The sequence below is a fragment of the Stylophora pistillata genome, chromosome 1, assembly GCF_964205215.1.
Source record: "Stylophora pistillata chromosome 1, jaStyPist1.2, whole genome shotgun sequence".
NCBI lineage: Eukaryota > Metazoa > Cnidaria > Anthozoa > Scleractinia > Pocilloporidae > Stylophora > Stylophora pistillata.
Window position 1 is genome coordinate 3,219,500 of NC_142519.1, and position 20,039 is coordinate 3,239,538.

The 20,039-nt window shown below is 37.5% G+C and overlaps 2 protein-coding genes across 3 annotated transcripts; both read left to right on the plus strand.

Moving 5' to 3' along the window:
* Positions 1-2,321: 2,321 nt before the first annotated feature.
* On the plus strand, positions 2,322-4,721 carry LOC148740841 (uncharacterized). The gene has a single exon (XM_088731339.1). It carries the CDS (start codon positions 3,435-3,437, stop codon positions 4,659-4,661), a length of 1,227 nt encoding a protein of 408 aa, XP_088587465.1. The 5' UTR covers positions 2,322-3,434; the 3' UTR covers positions 4,662-4,721.
* A 7,661-nt stretch (positions 4,722-12,382) lies between these two features.
* On the plus strand, positions 12,383-19,304 carry LOC111333663 (neuronal acetylcholine receptor subunit alpha-10). Of its 2 annotated transcripts, none has more exons than XM_022939295.2 (6): positions 12,383-12,669; positions 14,678-14,866; positions 15,079-15,209; positions 16,216-16,260; positions 16,631-16,740; positions 17,162-19,304. In XM_022939295.2, the coding sequence occupies exons 2-6, from the start codon at positions 14,764-14,766 to the stop codon at positions 18,282-18,284; spliced, it is 1,512 nt and encodes a 503-aa protein (XP_022795030.2). In that variant the 5' UTR covers positions 12,383-12,669; positions 14,678-14,763; the 3' UTR covers positions 18,285-19,304. The 2 variants fall into 2 exon arrangements, with proteins under 2 accessions (XP_022795030.2, XP_022795029.2); XM_022939294.2 differs by having other exon boundaries at positions 12,384-12,669; positions 14,738-14,866.
* Positions 19,305-20,039: the final 735 nt, after the last annotated feature.

A 20,039-nucleotide genomic window follows, 5' to 3' on the forward strand; every position in this document is an offset into this window, starting at 1 on the left:
TTCTATCCGTGCTAAAGTATTTGTGTAGCTACTTCCCCTATGCAAATTAGTTGTAACTCTTGAACTCGCATTTGTTAATTTTATTTTCATTTGTACCCTTGATAATGGCGTCATGAAGTCGCCGAAACGTCGGGATTTTATATCGTTCGTTTTTTCCTGTCTATATAGAATTATTGTCTTTTAATTTGAGCATTTAAAATGCAACTTTGTAGTAACAGTTTACTGCACCTCTGCTTTTGATGATTACAGGTTTAACCTTAAATTGCTGGAACACTTGAAAAATTTTCAAGCATGAATATTTGCTTCACTGGTATTGCAGGTAAAGGGTAAAGGTTGTGATTCATGAAAGTCAGAGTGTAAAAACAGTTGCAGATGTCGTAACTAGCGTTTTCGCGTACTCTGAATTTGTTTATCTAAAATTTAAAAATGAGCAGAGTTACTATATGTACTGTCTTTTTTTATGATGAGAGCTGTATATTTGAATATTTTTTTGTGGGAGTAGGAAAAAGCTGCTCAGCCCAATTGGAACGATCAAAGTTAACGATCAAAACAATATGAATTTTACTTTTTAAGTGTTAGAAAAACGAAATCAGATGAAAATTTAGATTGGCATATTAATGATTTGGGCCTCGTAGGCTTAACACTGATTAAACCGTCGAAAATTTTTAACCGTTAGTTAAATCTCTTAGACTTTTGCTTGAATTCTGGAAAGCGAAACATGTTTTGACATGAACTTTAAATTTAGTTAGGCCTTCTATCAAAAATTGACCAATATTATTTGTGGAAGTATATTACAAACTCGAGTCTAATTGCCGTCTTAGATATGTGTTATTAATATATTACACACCGAAAAACAACAAATAAAATTCTTTTAATAATTTGACGATATGTAACAGTCTTTCTTTCCGTGGAGCAAAAGTGAAAAACTGTATAACGTATCAGGTAAATCACAAGGGTGGTCTCCTTTCCAGAGAGTTTGTACATCCAGTCGCGATCGTCTACCAATAAAAACGCCCCCCTTTTGGTGTGTTTTCATCAATCACTCGCAGCAAAGCGCTCGAAAACGCTGGTAGAAGCAGCAGTAAAAGAATGCATTTTCTAATTTTTTCGTAAAGCTTTTTATATGCCTCCGTTTACAACTGTCTTCATAGTGCTGCTGGCAGGCGTTCCTTTCTCTGCTCTTCCCCTCCTCCTACCTCGTAATTTTTCGCCTCGCTCTCTTTTTCGCGCGGTCTAACTTACGCCCAAACTCCACTAGAACGCCTGCTCTGCAGGCTATGGAAAGCCAAAGCACCAATTTTTTTACAACAAATAAATGACCACGGAGCTGTTAAAAAAGGTGTATAGCGCTAATACAGGTACGTTGTACTACCGTTGCTGACTTACTACCCGGACAGTTGTACATTAAATTCATTTGCTGCAGGTCCAACTAACTCATGAAATCTCCCTGACTAAGGTAACGGAGAGATACCTAAATGTATGCAAATTCAGTAGATAATCGTCGACTTAAGCAAAAAAGGAACAACATAGCGTTTCATAAATTATTTTATTATATCTATGCAACTGCTGACTCACCCTGTTGTCTTTGGCTGTAATTCTTGGCTTTTTGTCTTTGTGAATGCGAACGGAGAGAAATGCATAATGGAGAAGTAATCGTTCAGGGTACCAAACGGCACTGATCCAGGACTGCTGCAGAGCGGGCGTCAACTTGTCAAAGTTTGATTCCTTTCCTAAAACGTAAAAAATCGCAAGAACCAAGAAAAGCAATGATCACATGAGTGCAAGTTGCGTGGGCGAAACCAGTCCAGAGCTTTTCCACCACACCGTTTAATTTTTTGCTTTTTTGCCATGCTGGGTAACTGAGAACGCAGCTTGATAGAAGTAATTGTAACACGCACATGTAACTCCAAAATTCTACATAACAAGAAAATTGAGGACTTGCTCTTATGTTTTGAAAACTTCTCCATATTTGTACTAAAATCTTCAGACATTTTATTAAGCAATAGGGTTTCAATGGCTGACCGTTAACTGTAAAACGGTCATAAAGAAAACTCCACATCGATTACAACATGAATTTACCGCAAGGATGGGCATCTTTAGATGTCTTCAATTATCATTACTTTTTTAAGGAAACCGTAGAAGCGTGATATCACTTGAGACGGTTTAAGGTCACATGCATTGGACTGCATGTCCAATGCATGTGACCTTATACGAAGAAAGAGATACCAAAAGGTATACAAGAGAGAAAATACTTGTATCTTACCAGCTTCGATATTATCCCTCTCAGTGTTGACGTACATATTTCGATCAGGGCGCGCTTGCTCATGAAAGAGTCCAAGTGCGTGTCCTTACAATTACAAAAGTAAATATCTTAGAAAATGGATGAAAATTAGAGAGATATTCCGACAGATCATAATAATGATGAATACTAATGTACAGCTTTAAATTATGGTAATGAATATGAATGAATACGAATATAGTTTATATCTGACCACTTGCAGCCCAGAGGCTGAATTACGGGTGCAGTGTAAGGTTGAGAACAGACGTCAGCATATCAGGCGCCTCTGGCAGCCGCTTCAGTCTATCGATCTCACCTTCCCACCCATCCCACCCCAGGGGAGGACATCCATCACACAGTAATCTCGTGTGTGGGAAATTAACGTCTCCTACCCCAACCCTGCAGGAGACGGGACCTCCATTTATTCGTCCCTATCCGAGAAGACTAGAGTATCTAACCATTTCTTGATGTTTTAGAAAGGTAGCAAATTCTTCTCAATTATTTTAAGACCTTGAGTGTTGGTCCGGCCGGAGCTCGAACCCTCGACCTCCCGCACAACAGTCCAGCGCTTTATCCATTGAGCTAACCGGGAGGCGGTTAAACAAAATATTGATTCGAGGTGTTCGTCTTTTGCGTGCTTCAAAGAATTTTCAAAGATTTTAAGCTAGGGACAAGATCAACTAACCCAATCTCAAAAGAATATTTTTTTCTTTCAGCCATGTTTACTTCTGTTCACCTTCAGCTATTGTTAGCCTCTCTCTTATTTATTTGCGCTTACGAAAACTGCTATTGTTTATTTCTGCTATCCGAAAGGAACAGCTTTGAACGCTAACGAACCGCGAGGAAAATTGACAGTCGACAACGTCTGCGATAAGAAAAAGTAGGAGCTAAAATATGGATCACAAAACTTTAATAATTGTATGCCGTGGAATTACGCCCCAGTCTCGAGATATATGTGATCCCTGCTCTTTCATATGACCTTACCTAACTCATGCCGCTAGGTTCCTAATGACCAGCAGTTTGAACCAAGACTGTCTGCTCGTTCCCTTGACAACCAACATAGGAGTAACATCTACGAAGATATCAAAAGGGTTGATAGTATCCTCAAGTATGAAATATTGTAGCAATTGCTTATCCAAGCAGTATAAATTGATAGATGCTTGTCATTCTTGCTTGCCAATATCTACATTGGGACGACAAACAAAGTCTATTCAAGTGGAAAGGGAGCCTAACACAACTTCAGGAATTTTGTTCGAAAGTTTTAAATTTGGAAGTTTCTGCAACCGCGAGTCCCTCTGAAAGGTCTAGTTCTTTGAAGTCGAAGACAATCACGCTGGTTTTGTTTAACAGTACCGGTACCCTTCAAGTCCAAGGTCCGGATACAAAAGCAATGAAAGCCAAACTGAGGAAGCTACTCCAGATACCGGCTGATGACGACTCAGTTATTCTCGTGAATGAAGAAGCTTCTACTCCGGCGTTTAACAAGAATGCCAAATCAGTACAAGAGGAGTTGGACTGTCTGAAATCTGAAGTGCTGAACTTATGGGCTCATATAAAAGAGAAACCTAATGAGGAAGACCTGAGATCCGAAAATTCTCGACTTAGGGAGATAATTCTATCTTTGAAGGAAGAAAATAAAAAGTTAGTCCAAGAACGCGATTCTTTAAGTTTTGAATTGCAAATCGTATCCAGAGAAGCAGCTACTCAATGCCGTTCAATGAGTAACACCTCTAACGAACATACCATTGTCCAAAATATGGATGAGTCAACACCTTGCGCCAACAAAGATAAGGGCTTCATTGAGAAATCAAAGAACAAAAGAAAGAAATCGAAAGGTAAAGGAGGTCCTACTAACACTCTGACAGGAAAAGAATCCGAACCCGAAAAACAACCAAAAGAGCGCACAACCCTGCTCATAGGAGATTCGATGATCTCAAGAATACCTGGAAAAGATCTGGGAAAAGCAGTTGGCCACAGGGTTATAGTCAAGCCTTTCTCGGGCGCTACGACAACGGCCATGAATCACTATCTCAAGCCAAATCTGGAATCTTCGCCCAATGAAGTGATTTTACACATTGGGACTAATGATCTTAAAACCAGGGAACCAAAGGCTGTTGCGGAATCGATTGTGGATCTCGCGAGACAGATCGAGGGCAGCTGCGATACTACAGTTACGCTGTCGGAGCTTGTATGCAGAAAAGATAAGCTGGACCAGGCAGTGAAAACAGCCAACAAGCATCTAAAGAAGTTCTGCCATCAAAATGGATGGAAATTAATCCATCATGAGAACATATCTCATAGTGGACTCAACAAAGGTGGACTGCACTTAAATTTTAAAGGTAATGAGCAGTTTTATAATAATTTTAAATCGCACCTAGAATGAGATAATGTGCTGTCCGTCAATGCCGTGCGGGATCAATTAAACAACCAAAAGGCCGAAAAATCTGTCTCAATATTACCTCCTTTACGCGGTTTTAGAATGGCATCACTCAATATCAATCAATTAATTACTCATATAGAGGAATTAAGAATCATATTAGCAAACAATGATATCGATATTGTTTCCATAAATGAAACGAAACTGAACGAGAGTATTCGAGATCAAGAAGTTCATATTCCGGGATACGAAATAGTTCGCCGCGATAGACTAACAAAATGCGGCGGAGGGGTATGCTTCTATGTAAAAACTTCAATCAACTTTACAGTACGAAATGACCTACACATGGATACACTAGAAAATCTTTGCTTGGAAATCCATAAGCCAAATTCAAAATCTTTTGTGATTGTTACTTGGTACAGACCACCTGACTCTCCTATTGGCATTTTTTCACCTTTTGAATCCCTAATTGAGAGATTGGATAGTGAAAATGTAGAATTTTTTGTACTGGGAGACATGAACTGTGACATGATCACGACTCGATATGACAATAACACATCCAAATTAAGGAGTATTGCTGATGTCTACGGACTCTGAACCGACGAGGATAACACCCACCTCATCAACTCTAATTGATTTAATCTATACCAACTGCTCGGATAAGATTGCATGTTCGGGAGTTTGTCATATCGGAATAAGTGATCATAGCATGGTGTATGTATATAGAAAACTTGCCCTGAATGGGATGTCTGACGGACATAATTCTATTACATACAGAAATTTCCGACATTTCGATCGCCAAAAGTTTCGTTATGATATTCTATCTCAATGCTGGGATAATGTATACGAGTCTTCCAACCCAAACGTGATGTGGCAGCAATGGAAATGTACATTTCTGGCTATCGCTGACAAACATGCCCCACTGAAAACGATGCGCGTTCGTTCACGGAGTTCTCCGTGGATTACCTCTGAATTGAAAGACCTTATGCATAATAGAGACATATTAAAAATCAAAGCTAGCAAGACAAATGATCCTAACGATTGGGCATTATTTAAGAAACAAAGAAATATAGTCAATAAGCAAATACGCTCAGCTAAGCAAGCTTATTACCAAAATAGTTTTAATAAGCAAACCAGCGACTCCCGAAAGACCTGGCAAACTATAAACGAGCTAACTTCTCGAAAATCTGGGAAAACGCCAGTGGCGTCACTAAAAGTGAACGGATTAACGATAACTAATCCGTTGGAGCTATCAAACGAATTCAATAACCACTTTGCTAATATTGGTCCAAAACTTGCCAGTGAGATAAATTGTGATAGTGGTAGCTATCAAAGATATCTTACCGCAACAGATAAACGGTTTAAGCTCCAACCCACCAATCCAACTAAAGTATTTTCACTTTTAAATAAACTAGACAAGTCAAAGGCAACAGGCCTTGGCAAAATATCTGCTAGGCTTATCAGGGAATGTGCTGATCTCATTTGTGTGCCGATATGTGATATTTTCAATCAATCTATTAGCCAAGGGACGTTCCCAAACGACTGGAAATATGCAAGGATTACCCCTCTTCATAAACAGGGTGACCGCGGTGACGCTAACAATTACCGCCCAATATCGGTGATTCCAATAATGGCGAAGGTGTTTGAAAGGATAGTTTATGAACAGTTATATGCCTATTTGGAAGAGCACGATATTTTATGTCAAAACCAATCAGGGTTTCGTGCTAATCATTCAACTGTAACAGCTTTGTTGGAAGCGACAGATTCTTGGGCATATAATATTGATAACGAGAAAATCAATGGAGTCATTTTTCTAGATTTGAAAAAAGCTTTTGACACTGTTGATCATCAGATCCTTCTATCGAAACTAAACTATTATGGTATACATGGAAAATCTTTCAGATGGTTTCAGTCATGTTTGGAAAACCGAACACAAAAATGCTCTGTCAACGGGTCGCTATCCAGTAGCTACTCGTTGACTTGCGGCGTCCCTCAAGGGACCATCCTCGGTCCATTATTGTTCTTATTATATATCAACGATCTTCCAAATTGCTTATCAAATTGTAAACCGAGAATGTATGCCGATGACACGCACCTCACATATGCGGGAAGCAATCTTGAGAACGTTCAGTTTTGTTTAAATGAAGACCTAGAAAACGTCTTCAACTGGCTACAAGCGAACAAACTCACGTTGAACATGACTAAAACCGAATTCATGCTAATAGGGTCGAGGCAGAGACTGAATACTCTTACAGCTTCACCAACAATTAGAATGAACAATACTCAAGTGAGCCAGGTTTCAGCTACAAAATCGCTTGGTGTAATAATAGACGATAAACTCGACTGGCTTAGTCACATCAAAAAACTAACGAAAAAGATCGCCTCTGGTATCGGGGCCCTAAAGCGAATTAGGCACCTGATCCCAGCATCAACCTTACATCTCATCTACCAATCTTTAGTAAAACCTCACTTTGATTACTGTGACATTGTTTAGGGTAGCTGTGAGAAAACGCTACGAGACAAACTGCAGAAATTGCAGAATAGAGCAGCCCGTGTGTTGACATTCTCTAACTATGATGCTGATGCAACTGAGCTACTCGAGTTTTTAGGGTGGAAAAATCTTGCACGCCAGCAGGAAATCCATAAAGCCACCATGATGTTTAGATGTCTGCACGGGCTAGCTCCAAGGTATCTATATTCAAAGTTTACGTGGCGTGACTCTGCTTATGACCTCAGGGACTCTGAAAATAAGCTTAATGTTCCACTACCGCGCACTAATTATTACAGAAAAAGCTTTAGCTACAATGGCGCCACATTATGGAACAGTTTACCACGCGATATAAGGAACACAGAGTCTCTGGGGTTATTTAAACGTAAGATCAATGACATTTTTAAAGTCTAACGCACGGCATTCACGGAAAACAGCTTTAGTGTTATAGTATGTAGTTTTAATTTTAAATATCTTAGCGTATGTGATATGTATTTTTATAGGCTGATGAATTGATCGTGTCTAAATAAAGATTACAATACAATACAATACAATACAATTTATGAAACGGATATTGTAGCTGGCAAACAAGCTCGGTTCAGAACAATTATTAGCTAGAGGAACGAATTATCGGAGCTTTTCGAAGACAGATTAAGTAAAAGGGAATTTTTTTTATGCCTTGTTCCTGACCAACTTTTGGCACGCTTGTTATATTTGAACGTTTAACAAACATATATTTAGAGAACTGTTAATTAAGCAATTTGGTTATATCAGCTAAGTTGAAACTGGAAATTGGCTAACGTAAAGAGTTTACAAAAGCTGACGTTTTAAGAGTTGACCTTCGTCTAAGTGAATGTTAATTAAACACTTTCTTTTCCAGTAATTACCTTCTCATACCATTTCTCTCGAAAGGCAAAATGTGACATCTAAATTGCATGGTCTGACATCTTTCTTCCCTCATTTTTGGCTTGCTTCTCCATTCTCTATTCATTTACAGATCTTTCTGTTTTCCTTTTCACTCTTAAAAATCTTTCGACATGATATGAATTGATTGTATTCAATTTACCCCTTTCCATATATGAAGCGGATGTAAGCTTTCTCTATTGTCTGTTTTGAACTAAATACAAGTTTGCAGTTCCCATTCCGTCATTATATTCTTTAGCGTTCGAACCAAAACTTGACTTCTCGCTGAAATAGGGCAGTTGAAACGAGAAAAATAACAGATAATATAAGGCCTTATTTTAATCATGAGGTTGCGTTCAATATGCCCCCCCCCCCCCCCCCTTTGACTAGTTAAAGAACCTCTTACCATTCTGAGGTGCACGGTCATTTTGAAAAATTATTATCCTTATTACTATCATTACTATTTATATTAGTATTATTAATTAATTATTATTATCATTTTCTTTATTATTACTGTTATTATTACTATCATTATCCTTTCTCTATCATTTTGCGTAGTTTTGACTCAAACTTAACTTTCGTTCTCAGATGAAAAATGTAATAATAATGATGATAATAATAATGACAATAATAATAATAATAATAATAATAATAATAATAAGAAAGTTTAAAGAAACACTTAAAAGCTGAAACCAGTCTTACGGTAAATATAGAAAAAGACCACTTTACTTACCCAGTTCAGGGGATATAACATATGGAACCACGCCACCTGGCCAAAGGCGCAGACCCAGGCTCCATGGTCTTGAAGTCCGCAAGTCTTCTTCCCGCTGTTTGTTGTCACATTGGTACAAACCGTCCATACCTTTGTTGTCTTGCATAAAAAGGAAGACATTTTTTTAACCCTTTGTATTCCCTTAGTCTTTTTTTTTTCTTTTTCATTCTTTCATAATTGTAACATGGAATTTTACATTTATAGCGTATCGAAGGGTTAAACTTGATATCCGTAAAACAGTGCTCGATACATATAGTAGAGCGAGTATAACGTGTGATATGCGGAAAAAAAATCAATCAACTACATTTCATCCCTACAGACCTGTTTCGTGGTTCTCCACTCATCAGGGGATTTTATATTTATAGCTTACCCATGAGCCAATACAAAACACCTCATCACAACAGAGTGCGTTAGTAAACCAAATTAAAAGAAATTATGAGCCCGTCTCGTTGTCAAGTGTTCTCTGTCAAACTAGAGTTTGATTGAAAATCTGTTGTTACGTGAAAACATTTACACAACCCACTCTTCTCGCAAGTACGTCTTTTGAAGGACCTTTAGCTAGATGATAAAGGTAGATATTTTAATATTGATATTAGCGAGATTGGTATTAGTATCAATATTTTATTTCAAGGCTCGTAAGAAACGTAACCACAAAACCCAAAGGAAAGTGGGAAGTCTCTTTGACCTCCTTTCATACAAAAGAATAAAGAGGGAAAGTTTCTAGAGAAACTGTAGTGCTGCGTCCAAGGGGCCTTATTAAAAGACGATTGGTTTTATGAATTGAGTTGATAACGTAGAATGGCCACCGTAAGTAACTTCTAAACCTGAAGTTTCGAGCGTGAGCCCTTCGTTAGAATTAATTAAAGGGCTAAAGCTCGAAAGCTCAGCTTCAGGAGTTATTAAGGATAGCCAATTTATATTATAACCTCAGTTGATAAAACCAAATTATATCGTTGACAGGAATAAAAAGGCTTCTTGATCTCGTCCTAAGCCGGGAACTGTGATGAAAAATTGAAAACTGGCGTAGAGTCAAACAAGCTGTGACATCCAAATTTTCTAACGAGACTTTAATTGACTGTAGAGCGAGATTTTCATTTGCCATTGCGCTCTAGATTCTTTCCTCTTTAAATTTATTGTACGATGCTCAGACCATAATGTATGTTCATATTTACTTAGATGTAAACTATTTCTCCTCAGGAGTCTTGTTTCGATCTATTCGCTCTGATAATTAGAAATAAAAAAGCTGCCATATCTATTCTAAAACTTGTAGATATGTCAAAGAAGTGTATCCAATTTGAAAACTAATATATCGATTGTTTGTGCATGGAAAGAACAAGTAAATAAATGATGTTCTGATGTAAATCTTATTTCGCAAAACCCTTAGTTTTCACTGAGACTGCCCCTGAGAATTTCAGGTGAGAATTCTTATCTTCAGGAATATTACCTGCCGAAAACTGGACGCAAACTACTACATAAATGGGAAAAAATAGGAACTTCATTTTAGATGAACCTTGTACTAACACTGTTAAAGGTCAAGATCTAGATATACCTTTCATTTATTGTTTATTTTTGTTCGTTGTTCCACGCTCAATGAAGTAGGACTGTTTAAACATCGACGTATTTCATTTCATTATAGTTTATTCAATAGTCTTTGCTCAAATAAGGTAACGAGATTAAGTGAATAACATCTGCGCAAACACGTATTCATTTCCTGTATAATTTCGCAGCCATTGTTTACAGATGCTGACTTAATTTTGAGTTATTTGATCATCATCAAACACTTTATTGCTTTGTGAAATGGTAGCCATGAACATTCCCCCCAGCCAACACGTTTCGTTCGAAAAAAATTAAAAAGAGAAGGAAAGCAGTTTTATTTATCTTTATTCTCTTTCATAATGTTGAATTTATTCTATTTTTGAGTTACTTGGATTGATTACCAGTCTCTCTACCAGCACTGTAACATTACATTCATCTCATGCTGATAATAGTACGTACAATCCGACATTATTTAATAATTGAAATTTGTTTTCACTGCTCATAAAACCTTGTCGTCTTATTGGCTATTTCATCATACGGAATTGCACAAGGGAAGATTTTAAATTTTTGAGGACAGCCCTCTGCAAACCTTCGCGGAAGTTTCGCAACAACTTGAGCAGCCACATTCAGGCACTCGACAGACTGGAATTAACGATGCTTTATACAAGAAAATGTGCAGTTTTCAAATTCCATGCGGTTCCAGTTTAAAACCTTCCTTTTTGTTTCACGATTATGGCGCTTAACCTCTTTAACTAATTCCTTATTTACCGTAACTAGCCGACGCATAGTGCAATAGATGTTGCACGTCATGAAACATTTAGCAAAAAGTAAAAATCGGCACCCGAATGAGTCTATGCACTGTTCTTCGATGAATAGCAGCGCACGCCAATGGTTTTCCGTGGGTTAAAACTCTAGCTAATTACCTTTGACTGAAAATAGGTTGCTATGTTGACTGATAAATAGATGGATCGGTCTTCTGTGCTCCCAAATTAATATTAAGTAGTCTTAGCAAACTCGCCAGAAACATTGTTCAATTTTGTATATTTGTACCATGGCCGGAATGGTAAGACTATCAAGTTAAATAGAAATGTGGAGGATTTTATCCTTGGGAAAATTTTTTTAATTTCTATTGAAGTTGTGTAGTTCAATTTTTAAAACAGCACGCAAATCCAGTCCTCTAAATTCCATTTTAAAGTATTATTTTAACAACGATGATCCGCAATAGTGTAAAGTGGGCCGGAATAGAAATAGGTGCTTGATTGAGCTCGAACGATTTCCGCGTGTCCCAGTTTATCGAAACACGTCTCCTAAATATTGTTGCTTCAGAATTTGTTAAATATCTCTTCGAACCTCAGTTTAGATCTAGATTGCGCGCTAGGCATAAAACAGGAAAAAGCAAAAGAAAATACAACAGTATTTACAAATTTACGAAACTTAAAATTCGTTTAAATTCCGCACACTTTGTTCGTTGTCTCAGCTAAAGATATCGAACCACATCTGTAAATGTTTTACTTACATATGGGAAGTAATTTATTTCCAATCTTATTTAAACATAATAAATTGATTTACATCGGAACGGCGTCCTATGTGTCTTTTGGAGGGATTGAGAAATTATGCATAGAGAAATCTATAAAGAATTATCGATTTGTCGCGAACAAGTTCTATTATATCTGAGCAGAGATGCTAATTGCCCAAACATAAATTTACATGCACAGGAAGTTACGTTTTGAAGGGATTTCAAATTGCTCGACTGCTAAGGATTAGTAAATATATTCAAAAATAATAATGTTTTGCATTAAATGATCGATATCTGAATTTGTGCCGAATACATTCCCGGTTCCAAGACTTAGAATTTAAATCGCTGTTAGAAAATTTGTTCCGCCAAAGTATTACGAAACCTTTCAAACAATTAGGGGGGATTTTTCCAAAGTGAATCCTGGCTGTTTTGTTTACACCTAATTTCAAATGTTTTCCTATTGTATGGCAGTGGTTTGAAACCACCTGTTTATTTGCGTATGCGTAAACTGGCTTTCCCATGTGTTTGGGACTTCCCACGGATAGACCCAAGCCATCTCTCGAAATTTCACTTGAATTTCAAATCAACTTAACCTCGACTGCTTTATATTATTGTAAAATAATTGAGTTTCGTCGGACACAGTTTTTTGCAAGGATATCAGTTTGTGCAACCGCTTCGTTTGAGTATCTTAGACGTTCGTACAAAGCTTTTGAACAATTGGCCAGCACGGGACTCCGTTGTCTGTGAAAAAAGAAGTAAACATTTCTGGGTCACAAAGATCCATGGATGCCCCTTCAAGGTAAGAATATACAGAAGGTTTCGAATTTCTACTCTCGGCTGGAGTACAGCTAAAAATCGTGTTCGAAACGAATAGTGCCTTTAAATCCACTAGTCTAGTCAACAAACCTAAACATCATTCAACCACTGAAACAAAATTTCGGTATGACCGAACTGAATTCATCTGAATTTGCAAGAATTCATTTTTTTTAATGCGTCTGCATGTGCTGAAAGTTTTACCTTATCCAGAAAATTTCGATATTTTCAATTACGATTAAAATAACGTATGTGCCTAAACATTTTCAACGTGTTTGCGTCAAAATCAAACATGATTGAAAAGTGTTAAAGATGAACGCCTTGCACTTTTTTGATAACTGACTAGAATCATAAATAGGAGCGTTTTTTATTTTATCTTCATGAAAATGTATATTATGTTGACAAGAAATGTAGTGGACCATGCCTTATATTTTTTTAACACCAAGCATGGGAAAAATTCATTGTCTTGTATTTCAATGAGATTCTGCTTGGTTTACAACAATCTTTTTAATTTAATGATTAAAATTCAATCTTACAGTCCCCTGGTTGTTTAACATTCACAGTATAAGCAAAATATTCTATCTGAAAACCAAAATTGAAAAGTTAATAGTTACAGTGGGGAAGTAAAGCTTGTGAGAGCAAAATCTGGGGACATTTCGCTTTATAAAAATGTCAGGTTTTGCATAAGTTTAATAAATAGAAAAATTGTATCGATGCCAATATGTATTCCATTGTAGACTTAGTCGTTAATAATTTGTTACTCGAAGCAGCTGCTGCAGTCAATTCAACTAAAAGTTTGTTGTCGACACTTTAATGGTATTGTAATATTATTTTGAAACGTCTATTGCGAAATTAGGTCACCTAAGAATTTTTCGCTTCACGGCTTTTGAAGAATGAAGCGAATTTTTAAAAGAAAGGTCTCTGACGATAAATCAAAAAAATTACTCTGATAAATTCGATTTATTTTGAAAAATGACTCGTACTGGAAATTTCATCCAGAGCTGGCTTGTACCAATTGAGACGTCCCTCTCTTTTTTACCTTATCTATTAAAATGTAAATTCTCAGGTTAGACATTCATTGGAGAACAAAGGAAAATCATCGAATATTCCCATCAATTACTATTTTGGTTATATCGACGGGGAGCTCGCCGAATTTAATTTTAAGCCAAACCGAGTTCCACACATATAATCCTATTGACAAACTCTTCCCATTACATCTAATATCTTCAAGCTAATTTATAAGTCTAAACGCCACACTTCGTCTGATTCCATACACTTACATTGGTTAGCCACACTGAGCCACAAAGAGTTTAATATTGAGAAACGAGAGGATTAACCTTGACTTTGCCTGTCGCAGCGTGCAGAGTGTATCACAAAATTCACACCTTCGCTACTCATCTGAATACAAGTCCTTTAAAGAAATAAAGGCTGATAGTTTCGAAAGAAACTGTTTGGGGCTGCGTCGGTGGGAGTAACGAAATAATTTGGATATATCAACAAAGTTGAAATGGTAAATTGGCCACCGTAATGATTACAAAAGCTGACGTTTCGAGCGTTAGCCCTTCGTCGGAGCGAAGAAAGAAACCCTTTAAAGAAACCCTTTAAAGAAACCCTTTAAAGAAACCCGAGAAGCAAACAAAAAGCTACCTCTTGTTGATAAAATCAAGTCAAACATTGTAAAACAACAAAAAAACCTATTAAACTGTTTCCAGCAGGTTTGTCATTATTGTTGTTAACTCTTCCCAAAATAATGAGATTTAAAAGCGAAAGGATGGCAAACTTTTCTTTTCTTAAGAGAGGTGCAGTGATGTAATGGCATTTTCCATTGTGGCCCTTATAAATGATCACATTTCTTGTTAGAGATATAAGTCATATGTCTTTTTTTATTCACAATTTCTTTTTTGTGGCACACAATATTTTAGGAAAATTTTCAAAACTAAGATAGAAATGTCTGCTATATGACGACATAAACTCTTCCGTATTCTTTTAACCAGATTTAACAAAGTGCGTCATTTCTGCCCGAACCTTCAATGAAAGGAAGTTTATTTTGACAGGAATACGTCTCTGTGAGTGAAAGCTGATGAAGAATGAAACATGTAGGAGAATGTGTACAAGGGTACATGTATGCTTGTTCTATGCGGCAGTCATTTTCGCAACTTGCTGCCCGGGAATATCGGCAACAGGTATGCTCTACTTTTTATATCATGTTCAAAATCGTGGATACGCAAACAGAATCACGGATATCAAATATCAATTCTAGTTTCGCATTTTATAATGTTTCTTTACCTGACTGATTTACATGGCGAGATAAAGGCGGTTCTTGTTGTTGTTTTTTCGCTGTTTTGTTTATGATATTTCCTCAATTTTAACTAGTTTTTAAATGATCTTTTTCTAGTTGAGACGCACGAGTTCCGCCTTCTCAGGAATCTTTTCAAAAATTACAATAAAGAAGTGCGACCAGTCTTCAACACAAGTAACCCTGTTCATGTCAAGTTTAGTTTGAGTTTGATACAAATTATTTCAGTGGTAAGTTTACCGGCGTACTGCCATTGCTAATCCCACTAAGATTTAGGAAACTAAAAGCTCACGTTGCAATGACAAAGAGCTTTCAAAAAGGGCCGGCAGTCGGTTAAAGCCACCAGCTCGTTTGCAAGCCTTATTCAGCCAGTCACCCCATTTAACTAAATTTGCTGAGGAATTCGAACAATCGTACAATACCTGAAATATCGTGGAACAAATGTCTTCGGAAGCCATTTCCCAGATTTGAAAGAAAGAAAGAAAGAAAGAAAGAAATGTGTACGGCATGTTTCTAAGTTTTGGGTGGAACTGAATGCATACTTCACCAGTTTTAAAAATGTTTAGATGTGTGAATCGTTTGCACGTTCAGAATTTCTCGAACATTCGTGTGCGCTACGTTTACTTCCTGGGACATATCTGAAGAGATAGACCACCCTTTCTATCGGTTTACCAGCATAGCAACCCACTCTATGAATAACAGGGAGGCAAGAAAAAAGTTTGTAGTATAGAGCACGAGCCGATGGCTAGTCCTCCCGAGTTCTCTCATCTCCGAGACGACTTCACCATTTTCATGTAAACGGTTGATTGAATTTTTCGAAGAGTTAAGTCGAAGGTTAGCCCGGACAGGGTGACTCGGGGGGAAAGGGCTGAGATAGAGCCGGGTGACCTAATGATTGCATAATCACAGCAGGTTGATTTCACGGTACATTCAATGAATTGAAAACCAAAGGTAGACAGGATGTCCATAAGAGCTTGTTTAACGTAATTTAGTTTTAATATATAGTTAGTCTAGAAATTTGTTTTGTTTCAGTTTGTTTCAATCTTTTCTCTTAATCCTGACTTCCAAAATTTCGAATGAAGAATTTTCCTCTGTTCTGCAATTTCTGATTAAGATCTCCCAAACTATCATTTACAACTCGTATTCTTAAAAGGACACTCAGGGTAACACTCAACGAATTTCGTAAACATTTAATTGCTAATTAGTCAAAAAAAATGTCTTGTCTTTTACCTTCAGAACAGCAAGTCTCAACTCCTGACCCTCAACGTCTGGATTAGACAGGTAATTTCAATTTCCTTGTTCAATAATGCTGCACAAATTCTCAGCACTGAGTTCAAGGATGGCTAGCAAAAATTTCCTGTCTACAATGACTTACAATTTAATAGGTAACTCAGTGACATGGTTGCAAACTTTATGGTAATGGGACATGACGAAACTTCATAAGTGGGAAAGGAATACCATTTTTGGCAAAAAAAAACTCTGAAAGAAAGAAAAAGAGAAAGAGAGAAAGAAAGGATAAGAGAAAGAGAGAAAGAAAAAAGAAATAACAGATGGATTAAAAGGAAAAAAATAGGCATATGTTAAATAATCTTAACTCAAAACTACCATGTAAAATCAAACATGTTTTGTTTGTGCTCCGTTTTTTTACCAGAAATGGATTAATCCAATGCTAGGATGGAACGAATCCGAATATGGTGGAATAAAATCAGTAAATGTGGACCCTTCCAAAGTATGGATACCTGACGTCATTCTTTATAACAAGTAAGTGGGATACAATATAAGATGTGGTGTAGTCTTCGTTCTCAGTTCCATGACTCTTTGTAACTTTAGACTCGTAACAAGTAACCTGCGTTCGTCTACTCAGTATTGGTTTTCCATCTTTGCCTCCTATTAAAAAAAATTCTGAACAATGACTGAACACGAAACCGGACATTTAACATTTTGCTCATAGTTTTCCGATGGAAAATTCATGGATGTGGGGCTATCAACATCCTCAAAAGATCTGGGTAGTTGAATTAATGATCCAAATCAAAGGTTTTTCATTTTAGTTCATGAAAAGGACACACCTTTCCATTTACATTGGCAAACTGTGATTCTAACAACTTCCACCTTCTTATTTGCGGAAAAAATTTGAGTAAAGATAAAAAGTGGTAACTTTACGTACACACAATTTTATCTTCAGCGCTGATGACAGCAACGGAGGTGGACTGGAAAAATATAAGACTGCTGTAATTTTGGCTGCTGATGGAACCAATGAATGGAACGCCCCTGCGTCTTTTACAAGCACTTGTAAGATCAACGTGGCTAACTTCCCATTTGACAAGCAGAACTGTTCGCTAAAATTTGGTTCATGGACGTTCCAAGGGGACCGCTTGACAATGGAGTCGGATTCGGATTCCGCTGAATTGAAATTATACATACAAAATGGAGAATGGAACCTTATTGAGATGCCAGCGAAACTGAATAAAGTGTTTTATAACTGCTGCAAATATCCTTATCACGATGTGACGCTGAATTTGATCATCAAAAGAAAACCTCTGTATTATGTTTTCAATTTAATCCTACCTTGCGCTTTGATTTCCACACTTACACTAATCAAGTTCTTTCTACCACCGGAATCTGGTGAAAAAGTCGGTTTGGGAATCACGGTGCTATTAGCAATGACTGTCTTCTTGTTACTCGTAGCTGAGACACTACCCGCTACTTCAGACGATGTTCCGTTACTTGGTCAGTATTTCATCGCTACAATGTTTGTCACTGCAATGTCGCTCGTCAGTACTTGTACCATTTTGAATTTTTTCCACCGCAGTCCGTCGACTTCACCAATGCCTCAGTGGGTCAGAGTTATCATTCTTGGCTACATGGCAAAAGTGTTTTGCTTCCCAAACGACAAAGAGGAGGAAATTAAAGTTACACCCAAAACCAAAAGAAGAAAAATTGAATTTGACTTAAACGGCGACGTCGTGTGCGACGATGACACGTACATGACAGTCCAAGAGCTCGAGAGTTCAGCCAGGTTTCGGGATGACATGTCCGTGATATATCAGAGTGGTCGAAGTACTCCAAGCAGGCGAAGTGCCCGCAGTATGAGTATCGTAGGGGGTCACGGCTCGTTCACCGAGAGACTCCTCGAGGACATAAGCATTCTGGCCGACGATGTACGTGCCAGACAAGAAGATGACAGGCAAAGGGAGGAATGGCGCATTGCTGCTCTCATCATGGATCGGATGTTTTTCTGGTTGTTCTTGTTCATAACTTCCCTTTCAACATTTTTAATTTTTTTCCGAGAAACCGTAATGGGTTGAGTTCAATAGGACCAGAAACACTTGTGTCATGAGCTTTTTTTTTTTAGACCAGAAATGTCGAACTTGATTTAAAACTGATCTCCACATGTGGATGCTCAACAGCGGACTGGTGCAGTTCGGAAATAAGTTCATAAGATATTGCAAAGCATTATGCATATGCTTTCAGCCATCCAAATTTTTCAAGTGCCACTTTGTATAATGCGGATCGCACATTTAATTTCTAAGTAAGAAAAACTAGCTGTATATAGGTAAGCAGACAAACCTTTTTTCTCGTCACGTAATATCTTCAGAAGCTTGTTTGACTGGTTTGTTATTGGATATGTAGAAATAGATGCTATGTCTTTTCATTACTTCTTTCCTCATAAAAATTAAAGCTCAGTTCTTTTGGAGGTTACCAGAATGATTCAATAATATCTTTCAGTTAAAAATGAGGATATATGAAAGTAAACTTTATGTTTTAAGATGTGGTATGTTGGGAGAACAGATTTCAATTCAGTGTTTGAAGAAAACAAGTTATCAGAGATAATTATGTGTTATCATGGATATCGAGCAGACCCTTTCCAAAAATTGTGAACAACATTTGAGGGCATTTCCCATGGGAAAAATGATCCTCGCAGCCAGGGCATCCATGGCTTCAAGCAGAATAACCACTGAAAGATTCAACTCTGTCTGCACAGAAACATTAATTAGATATCTGACGGTTTAAGATAGATCAATTATTGCAAACATATTTGCCAATGGAGCTTAAGTGCCTAAAATTGTACACCCTCTCACTCTTTAAACAGCACTCTCTCAACTGAATAAAAACTTAGCTGAAGGAAATTTTATATATGTTCAGGATTTCTGACTTTGATTTTGCTGTAGATTGATTTCCAGTTCAATATTTACAGATTTAATTTCAACCGCAGAGTTTCGCAGAGCCTAACATTTGCATTACAGTAACAGTAGAGTTTTCGACGCATTAAAGCTACGACAGTTTGTGTAAAGCCTTTCCCTTATTAAAAACGTATTCTTGATTAGCACTTACTGAATCAATCAATCAATCAATCAACGTTATTTGACGAGGGTAACACGGGACAGTACTTCAACTGAGTAACGAGTGGCCCTCAAAATGAATGGTGTTACTAACTGTCTGCCTTTATAACAATCCCCAACTCGTTTCTGGTAAAGTTTGTTTCGTGCCTATGGTGACGTCACGTCCCAGGTGCACCATAAAGGTAAAGTCTGTTTACGAGCCTAGTGGCCAACTAGGCCGGTGCTTAACTCCGGTTTCTGTAGCATGAAGCGACAAGGAGTATTTCTACTCCCCCCTGGATGGGATGCCAGTCCATCGCAGGGTTACCCCCAGCATTAAATTGCCGCTACCCATTTATACACCTGGGTGAAGAGAGGCACTGTGAGAGTAAAGTGTCTTGCCTAAGAACACAACACAATCTCCCGGCCGGGGCACGAACCCCAGACCACTCGATCCGGAGTAGAGAGGTACACCATAGCCAATGATAAATTCTCGTTATTGAGCTTATAGTGTGTTCTCCATTAGTATTAGATTGTGGTCAAGGTCTCTCTTCATAACTATTCCCGAATAGCTTTCGGTAAAGTTTTTAGTAGGGTTAAATTTTTGAAGAAACCTTAGTAAGAACACGGTTGACATTTTCTTGCTACTGTAACATGAAACCTCATAACCTGGATGAACCCGTTTTTGTGATGTTTTACTGATCGTTGTAACGTTGATCATAAGCAGTTATTCGCACTTAT

Excerpts from the sequence above, each read along its gene's own strand:
- LOC148740841 (XM_088731339.1), top strand. The coding sequence starts at position 3,435 with ATGCTTGTCATTCTTGCTTGCCAATATCTACATTGGGACGACAAACAA.
- LOC111333663 (XM_022939295.2), top strand. The coding sequence starts at position 14,764 with ATGAAGAATGAAACATGTAGGAGAATGTGTACAAGGGTACATGTATGC. Across the intron at positions 14,867-15,078 it reads CCCGGGAATATCGGCAACAG|TTGAGACGCACGAGTTCCGC; the intron begins GTATGCTCTACT and ends ATCTTTTTCTAG. Across the intron at positions 15,210-16,215 it reads TGATACAAATTATTTCAGTG|AACAGCAAGTCTCAACTCCT; the intron begins GTAAGTTTACCG and ends TTTTACCTTCAG.